This window comes from Protobothrops mucrosquamatus, unplaced genomic scaffold, assembly GCF_001527695.2.
Source record: "Protobothrops mucrosquamatus isolate PMUCROS unplaced genomic scaffold, P.Mucros_1.0 scaffold462, whole genome shotgun sequence".
Lineage (NCBI taxonomy): Eukaryota > Metazoa > Chordata > Lepidosauria > Squamata > Viperidae > Protobothrops > Protobothrops mucrosquamatus.
This window is the reverse complement of record NW_015386783.1, coordinates 622,177-631,463: the sequence shown is the minus strand read 5'-3', so window position 1 is coordinate 631,463 and position 9,287 is coordinate 622,177. Positions and strand designations below refer to the sequence as shown.

Below are 9,287 nucleotides of genomic sequence, written 5' to 3'. Positions count from 1 at the left end.
ATGGTGTCAAAGTAAAGTTTAAAAGCTGCCATTTGAGACAAGGGCTTCTCTGTACTCACACCCCATCCCAAACACAATAAATAAACAATTATTAAAAAGTTTCAAGTACGTAGGTATCTTCCCACAACCTTCCCAATTGCACGTGTGCTCTGAAGGGGAACTGGCTTCTCTGTAGCTACGCCAGTCCTTCAGAATGCAGTTTGGAACTTGATTGTGAAAGTAAACTGGGAAAAATTTGTGCAACATGAAGTTCTTGGCTCTAACCAAAAAAAAAAAAAAAAAAAAAAAAAAATCCAGGTGCCCAAAGTGTGCAGCCTACAGGTCCTGGGTGTACAATCTTCTGACCTGTCTAAAATATACCAAGATTGCCCAGTGCCCATTTGATAAGGGGGGTGGAATGAGGTCTGGCTAGTGCTAAAACTGCATAGGATTAAAAAAAAAAAAAAAAAGAACCTCAAAGCAGCAGAAAAAGATCACAATGTGATGTTGACGGAATTTAAAAGCACGGGAATCGGGACTGCCTCTGTTAAAAGAAACTTGTTGAGAACTTCGCGGGAGTTCCAAACACGAGTTGTGTTAACATGCAAGGCTCTCTTTGCTTGGGGCGACCGCTGCTCCTAGGAAATCAACGGAGGCGGCGGCCTCGGCAGTCTCCCAAACCACCTGCTGCACTGCCCCTGCTCTAACAGAAGCGGGCAGACGTGAAACAACCACAAACTGCATACACATCACAAGGGAAGTTTCTTGGGATTTTTTTTTTCTTTTTTTTCTTTTTGAAGGTAAGGTTATAAAGCCTTTTTGGGCAATGCAAAAGGTTAGGCCGAAGCACTGTTTCGGTTACAGCCTTTTCCTTCTCTCTATGGATTTTTGTACGGGCGCCTAGGCTCAACTGGCTCTCCTTGTACGTCAAGCACATCAGGCAGAGGAGAAAGCACAGTGCGATTTGCGGTCCCCAGAGGACTGAGATTCCTGGTCATGAACAGTGTGCCAAGTTTTAAAGAGCAGAGGGGGATAGGACCAATTGAGGGACTGGGGGCTCCTTCCCACAAAGGACCCTGAAGGTTTCTCTGTAATGTACACCAACAGGTCTGGGGAAAGAAGCCCAACATATATATATTTCAGTATTTAAGCTTTTTGGGGACTTCCCAGGGGAAGTTGTTCCTACCAAAGTGACCATAGGCTGCAGTCTTCTGATAAATAGGCTTCTTCAGATCCAGCTCCCTGGAATATACAAGTCCGTAACTCAATACACAGCATTCACCCAAACAAAAGCAAAAAGCAGCTACATCCCAGGGGGCCGCTGATTAGTGGGGACGGTCAACGCTTCTTGGCCCCAGAGACCATCATCCTTCTACAAGAGGCAAGATGAACCATTTTAGGGTCACAAACAGCATTGGCCAATGTGCGTCTTGGAAATCTAAGCCCCTGGGCTCAAGCTGAGAGCATAAAATACTTACCTTCTACTTAGGAATGTCTACTTCCCAGGCAAACCACAGAAGCTCTCCAGAAGAGATACTTCCTATCTCAACATCAGCCCACCTCACTGCAGAGACTTCCACTTCCCTGACAGATAATAGGCACAAAGCTACGCTACCTGTCTGCGGAGCTAAGCTTCCCCAAGTTCACGACACAGTTCTACCTAGGATGGTTAGCCTCTGAACAAAAAAAGGTAACTAAGGTTTAACTTATCAGCAATTTTTCCCATGTCTCTGAAAAGGAGTTAACCCACAACTCCATTGCTTCAGCTCAATCAGTATATGAAACCCATATAAGCTGCAATTACCATATTAATCATGGAGTTATTTCAGAGTATTATCATGGGCTTGCTGTGTAGCAATTTAAAACATCTGTAAATTTCCCCTACAGTTCTGGCCTTGTTCAGAACTAAGAATTCAATTGCGGTATTACATGTCTAGTTTAACGAAGAGAAGGACGAGGGGGGACATGATAGCAGCGTTCCAATATCTCAGGGGCTGCCACAAAGAAGAGGGAGTCAAGCTATTCTCCAAAGCGCCTGAAGGCAGGACAAGAAGCAACGGATGGAAACTAATCCAGGAGAGAAGCAACCTAGAACTAAGGAGAAACTTCCTGACAGTGAGAACAATTAACCAGTGGAACAACCTGCCTCCAGAAGCAGTGAATGCCCCAACACTGGAAGTTTTCAAGAAGAGACTGGACAGCCATTTGTCTGAAATGGCATAGGTTTCCTGCCTAAGCAGGGGGTTGGACTAGATGACCTCCAAGGTCCCTTCCAACTTTACTACTACTACTACTACTATTATTATTATTATATAGCAAGCTCAGTTCCTCAGTAACTTTTCAAGGAGCCAACCACCTAAAGTATGGAGTATATAAGGTCAGACTCTCAAAAGATGTTTTGCTTTCCAGGAATTCCACTCCCTCTCCCCCCACCTCGAAGTTACTCTATGCACTAGCAGTCTTTGAGGGAAGCATCCCACCAAAACTATCCGGTAGAGGTCAGAGAGAATGGCCTTGAGGGAGAGGAGGAAGAGCTGCTTATCAAGACACCGTCAGACCAAAAAATAAAAAATAAAAAGATCTGAGTCTGGAGGAAGAATCAATGTAAGTCAACATCTCAGAGGGCCCCCCCTTCCTAGCTCTCACAAAGATAAAGGCTGCAGGAGGAGGGAAGGGCATTCAAGACTTGCAAGAATCTATTCCTATAACCTTTCAATAAAGTAATATTAACCTACATATCTAATCTAATCTAGCTTGACAGCCACATATCAAAGAGCATGCTGCTGCGAGCTAAAGGCATCCAAGTGTGCATTCTCCCCCCCCCCCCGCTACCACAATGCAGGGACATCACCTCTGATTTGATGGATACCGTAGCCATCTCCTGTGACCACACACCAAGACACGGCGTGCTCAGCAGGCCGATTTCCTCGGTCTCCTCGTAGAGGGGTATGGCGCATACGGCAGAAGGACACATTGTTGTGTTGGCACATTGGCACACTGAGGGCAGATTTGCCCAATGGCCATTCCTCGTTTATGCCTAATCCGCTCCTTCCTAGCCCCCATGTATTTTCCCTGTTCATATATGGACATGTGCTACCATGTTTTACCTGACAATGACCCCAGGGCGAAGATCGAAGTTCTTCTTCACAATGTCCAGCAGTTCATGCTCCGTTTTTTGAGAAGTGCCATAGTGGAAAATAGAGACCGATATTGGGTGGGCGACTCCAATGGCGTAAGAGACCTGCAAGCAAATACAAGTAGGAAGGAATACAGAGAGTCGGCCACGGGAACAGAAAACCCCCTCCTCCTTTGGTGATATTGCTTCCAAAATTATGGAACACGTTTTTCCACGTTTTTTTCAAAAACTCTCCTCTTTACTCATCAATGCTTTCAGTGCTGTTATTTCAAAACTAAATACTGTATTTTGGAATACGGGCAATGTCATGTCTGCTGACAGAAAACCCTAACCCATCTGTAGTCAATACTGGATGACACGGCACAGAATATGGATCTCAAAATTACATAAAAGACAAAAGCAGTTGCACTTTGAAGGGAAAATGGAGGGAACAAATGCATGACTTTTTTTTCTCAGTTTTTATAAGGGATATTAAAGTTTGAATGTGGGAGGAGAAAAACAGGAGCTCAATGCAACGTGAGTATTTAAAAAGGTTTAACAAAAGAAGCAAACAGTCAAGAATGAATGGATTCCCCAAGGAATATAAGAGGGTGAGAGGAAGGGTGAGGCCAAGGAAATTGCTGGAGTTGATGAACTTCACCATGGTCAGAGGTAGCAAGTGCAAAAGGCTAGATGCAGCATATGAGCAGGATGGAAACAAGCAGTTTACAAAACCATAAAAGGCATGGGCTTATATAACAAACAGCACTGTGCACATCACATTTAGCTATATTCCCTTTCCCTATATATCATGGCATTAATCCCTTGGGCTACTTAATGTAATCTCTTTCTGCACTTTGACAGCACACTGCTTATCCCCAAAAGGGAACAACAGCAAGAGGAATATGTCTGAATGAAACTGGTCCCAGCCCCTTTTAGCTCCCGAGAAACTGGCTAAACATACCTGAACGAGCACTCGTCGACACAGGCCAGACTTTACAAGGGATTTGGCAACCCAGCGTGCAGCGTAAGAAGCCGAGCGGTCAACTTTTGTGTAGTCTTTTCCGGAGAAAGCCCCTCCTCCATGGGCTCCCCAGCCACCGTAAGTGTCAACAATGATCTTCCGGCCAGTCAAACCAGCATCTCCCTAAAACAACAGTTGTGTTTATTACACAATCCTGGTGCAAATCTTAGGTAAGATTTGCAAAAGAAGCGATGGATGGAAACTGAACAAATGGAAGCAACCTAGAACTAAGGAGAAATTTCCTGACAGCGGGAACAATTAACCAATGTGGAATAGCTTCCCTTCAAAAGTTGTGGATGCTCCATCACTGGAGGCTTTTAAGAAGAGACTGGACATCTCTGCTACCTTACAAAGGCCTGGTTTTGTTACAAACTACTGCCAAGGGCCTCTGAACTTTCCCAGTGTAGTCATTTCAGATAACTGCCAATATACTGTGTGCCCCAAGATCAGACAACAAACAAAAGTCCAACTGCTGACATACCTGGGGACCGCCAATCACAAATCGGCCACTAGGTTGCAGATGATAAATAGTATCATCATCCAAGTATTTTGCAGGCACAACAGCTCTGACCACTTTCTCCTTCAGGGCATCTCTCATCTCATCCAGTCCAATTCTGTCATCGTGCTGGATGGAAATGACAATCGTGTGGACTCTAATGGGGATGACGGCACCACGATCCTGCTTGTACTGAACCGTCACCTGAAATGGAGCCAAAAGGAGCACGTCTCTTTTGATGATCAAAAAGGAATCTTTCGCCTGCCTACAGCGGGGCTTCCCACTTTGTCATTCAGGCAGAAGATGCCAACCATCGTTACCTGGGTCTTCGAATCTGGTCGCAGCCAAGTCAAAATATGATTTCGACGGAGTTCTGCCAGTTTTGCATTCAGCTGGTGTGCTAGGAGAAGAGTCAGGGGCATGCTCTCATCGGTCTCATCGGTAGCATAACCAAACATCAAACCCTGAAGCAAGAACGACATGTGGAGAATAAACTTCAGACTCAAAACAGGCCAGTGCTAGGAATTCACATTAGGTTCCAGTTTATCGTTAATCGATAAGGCCTGAATACCAACCTGGTCCCCAGCACCAATGTCTTCTTCCTTCCTGTCAAGATGCACACCCTGAGCTATGTCGGGAGACTGCTGCTCTAGAGCAACCAGTACATTGCACGTTTTGTAGTCAAAGCCTAAAACACATAAAAGTTTAACCTTAGGGTGAGAAAGTTAAATAGTTCAAAACCAAAAGCTTCCTGATCAACAGTGGAACGCAAAAAGGTAGCTTGCCTAGCGGGCATTCAATCTACTCACCTTTTGATGAATCATCATAGCCAATGTGCTTGATTGTTTCGCGAACAATTTTTTGATAGTCAACTGCAGCAGTGGATGTGATCTCCCCAGCCAGGAGAATCATTCCAGTCTTTGCAGCCGTTTCTGCATTGGGACATAGATTGAACGCCGTCAGTTCCAAGTGCAACAGAGTCTTTCACTGGTAAAAAAAAAATACTGAATATGCTGTTCAGCCCTTCTCTAAAAAGCCAGATGCACTCACCGCATGCGACTTTGGCATTTGGATCCTGCTTCAGGTGCGCATCAAGAACAGCATCACTAATTTGATCACAGATCTTATCTGAAAACAAAAAGTTCCCGTTATTTTTCGTGCTTCTAGGAGTATTTTTCACATTTTAGGTTTCAAAAAAGTACCGTTCCGCATTTTAAGAAACCCCGTTATTTCACTGATTAATTAAAATAACCCCTCCTTCTCAAAGTCTGTTCTGGTCATCTCCTTTACAAGTAATTTGAAATAGGGTGTGGTTACATGGCTGCAAACAGACATTTCCCCTGCCCTATATAATCTTTCAGGCTAACCCAATGCTTAGTACATGAAGTGGGAGCAGCCATCATTTCTTGTAAACAGTTCATTTTAGAAAAAACTAGATAAAGGGTCACAAGGGCTGGGTTTAAGCTGATGGCGCACAAGCCCAATAAACCATGAGACATAGCTTCACAAAATTTTGCACACACTTTATTCAAGAGTTATTTATGTATATACTTCTTAGCTTAGTTTTGGGGCAAGGTGAAAACTAGGTTTCTGCTAATTCACAAGCATTCTTCATAGGAGTTACTCAAAGAATAACAAAGCTGCAATTGTCTGGATGTCAGTATGTGAACTGTCAATCTTGTCCCTGGTAACTGCTAGGAGAAGTCCATGCAGTTTTCTTGGCAAGATTCTTGGAAGTAAGTTTGCACAGCCGCCTTCTTAAGCCTGAAAAAAAAACATGCTTGGCCAAGTCACCTAGCTGGCTTTTCTGCTCAAGGTAGGACTACAACTCAGTCTCCTTGTTTATAGCCTGGCACCTTTACACATTATACCAAAGTGGCCCTTCCTAAAACTATGGATGTTTAAACTTGTTCAACCCACTCTACTTACTAGGTAGGCGTATTTTAAATTATTAAGATCTACATTTGGACACTTCACGGGATGGGAAAGCTTAATACCAAAGTTACAGTTCTTTAAGGTTTTTACATCCCCTCTGAAAACACCAAACTTGAATATCCTACAGTCAATTAGAGCTTAACAGGAGCCACTATTGATTTACACACTATTATAAGAGGCTATACCTGCACTCTCCCACTACCCTGCTCTTTAGAGGACACAAGATGGCAACAAGGAGAATAAGGAACAATCCCAGATACAGGAAGGACAAGAGAAAATGTATTTGCATTGTTAAATGTGGTATTATCAAGCTAGCAATCAAGGCTCGTCCCAATTCTTTTACAAGGGAATGGTAACCTTAGAAACATGACTATTACATGCCAGAGGATGTTATTAACACTGAACATGTTTGGAATTCTATTTGTTATAGAAACTACTGATCAATAAAGCTGAAACATGGAAGATTTGGCTTAAACTATGGTGTAATACTACGATGCTTAGAAATCTTGGAGGTAAAATAAGTGGACAAGCTTCACTGCATTCATATCCTGTCAAATCCTGTGGATTTCTTGTAGGAATGACTGGTCGCTACGGAATCAAATGCTGGATTGTTTTGATACAGCTTTGGAGTACCTAAATAAGCAATACCTTAAACAATGCAACAACTATAAGCAATGCTACTGACTCCTAGACAATGCTTGCTCCTCTAACTTTTTAAAAAAACCACACTATTTTAGAATGAACATCCCCCTCAGAGTTGAAGAGATGTAACTCCCATTGTTTTAGAATGTAATTCAATATCCTGGTAGATGCCACATCAGAAAAAGATCATGTACATAGTGTACATGCTGATGTTAAGTTCTATAATAAAATGTTATTTTATCAGTTTCACAAAATAAATTACATCTCAGGATTTGGAATAAATTTCAGGGAATTTCTAGTAGTAGAGATTGTGTATCTTTTATTAACTGTAGTAGAGATTGTGTATCTTTTAGCAACTGACCTTTGAGATGCTGTTTTACAGCATGGCTCCCTTAAGTCAGAGTCCTAATTATGGTATGAAAGGAACTACAGTAATGAGCAGTTAAGTGAAGGGGTCAAGGTCTCTTCATTTCATCAAGTATACAACTATCAAATCTTTTTATTTATTCCAAAAAGCAGAGACTACAAAGATCTGATCCACCCTGCAGGGAATATTAAACAGTGCTCTCCTTTAATATGAAACATATGGCATTCAATGGCTACATGTCAATGGCGGAAAAGATGATCTACCGGTTCTTCCTGCCCTTTTGTAGCAGAGGCTTGAGTGATGCACTACCTCCTCCCACTTTTACATCAAACGCATCAATATTCCAAAAAGGATCTTAACTCGCTTTAGATTAACATGACACAAAAGCTGGTTTTTCCCCCCGCCCCTGCTGGAAACCAGTCCTTTGCAAGCTCTCCCCCAAAGCTCAGACATCATGGCGGAAGACAATGGAAATGCAAGATGCCTCCCAAGATCGTTGGGCATCCAAACCAGGATTGCTCTTCTGCTGCTTCAAAGCCCGACCAATGTTCTCAATCCCGTTTGTCCACATAAGCCTCTTTGTTGCAGAAGAGCTCGAGGGAGGACCAAGGTGATTTTTTTTTAAACTTGCATTGATTTTAAAGCAATTGACGTTCGAGTCTGGCAGGTGGGTTTTATCCTTCCTGAAAGCTTCAAGGCTTCTTTTGTGTCTTTCATCAGAAAGCGTTTGCCGGTTTTGCCCTTAAGTCTTGTGCCCCCCCTCCTCCTCCTCCTCCNCCCCCCACACACCCCAGAGGCACTCTTGGGTTCTGGCTTCCTCCCCCCCCCCTTTTCACCCCACCCCACCCCACCATCCATCCTCGCCTCCCAAGGTCTGGCCATGCGGGCACCACGTGGTCGTCTGCAATGCGGCGCGCGCCGCCGATTGCCGAGCGGGAGTGCGCGTGCGCGCCAGGGCCCGCTTTCGTCACCTCAGCCCGTACCCCATTCGCCGGTTGGCCCGGACGGCCGCTCCGAGGCGGCGAGGAAAGGGAGGGGGGGGAGAACAGGCGTACCCCCACCTCAAGGCGGAGGGGGGGGCTCCAAATTCGGGGAAGAGAGGCGGGTCGCGTTAACCGTCGGGCCGCCCGCGCCCCCCCCCCGCCCGATCTCCGCAGCCGCCCGTGCGTCATTCAGCCGGGGTGCGCTGGCCAATCAGGCGGCGAGCGGCGGCGCGCGGCCGCCCGCCCACCCACCCACCCTCGCCTCCCTCCTTCCCGCTCATTCCATCCACCCCCCCCGCCCGCCCGCCCCGCATCTCCTCGTCCTCTCACCTGGGTGCCCTTCCCCCACCGACTCTGAGGTGAAAAGGAAGGTGCCCTCCTCGATCCTGCTGTCCCGGAAACCATTCATGGCGGGGGCGAATACTGCGAGGCCGAAGGAAAGAAAAAGCGAAGCGTCAAATCCAGCAGCGGGAATTAAAAAAAAAATAAAAAATAATAAAAGAGCCTCAAGAAGCGCGCGATTCGGCAACACTGACAGCGGCGTGCAGCACCCGAGGAATGAGGGTGCCCGCCGCCTGGCGCCGATATTTATAGGGGAGGCCACGCCCCTCCCCGGCGAAATCCCGCCCCTTTCCATTTTTTTTTGGAGGAGGGGCGGAGAAGCAGGAGGCGGCGGGGCGGGGAGGCCGCGGTCCCTCCTCCCCTCCCTCCTCCTCCTCTCCCCCCTCCCTCAGGGTGCTGGGGGG

General features: G+C 45.6%; 1 protein-coding gene across 1 annotated transcript; it reads right to left on the bottom strand.

Annotated features, from left to right (window-relative positions):
* Nucleotides 1–1,008: 1,008 nt before the first annotated feature.
* On the bottom strand, nt 1,009–9,026 carry MAT2A (methionine adenosyltransferase 2A). The gene is made up of 9 exons (XM_015816509.1): nt 8,872–9,026; nt 5,665–5,742; nt 5,424–5,546; nt 5,190–5,302; nt 4,935–5,078; nt 4,600–4,818; nt 4,059–4,241; nt 3,087–3,220; nt 1,009–1,221 (listed from the first exon to the last, which is right to left on the bottom strand). The coding sequence occupies exons 1-9, from the start codon at nt 8,948–8,950 to the stop codon at nt 1,119–1,121; spliced, it is 1,176 nt and encodes a 391-aa protein (XP_015671995.1). The 5' UTR covers nt 8,951–9,026; the 3' UTR covers nt 1,009–1,118.
* Nucleotides 9,027–9,287: the final 261 nt, after the last annotated feature.

Coding starts and splice junctions, on each gene's coding strand:
- MAT2A (XM_015816509.1), bottom strand. CDS start 8,950: ATGAATGGTTTCCGGGACAGCAGGATCGAGGAGGGCACCTTCCTTTTC. Junction 5,303..5,423: donor CTATGATGATTCATCAAAAG/GTGAGTAGATTG, acceptor TATGTGTTTTAG/GCTTTGACTACAAAACGTGC. Junction 4,242..4,599: donor TTGTGATTGGCGGTCCCCAG/GTATGTCAGCAG, acceptor CTGTTGTTTTAG/GGAGATGCTGGTTTGACTGG.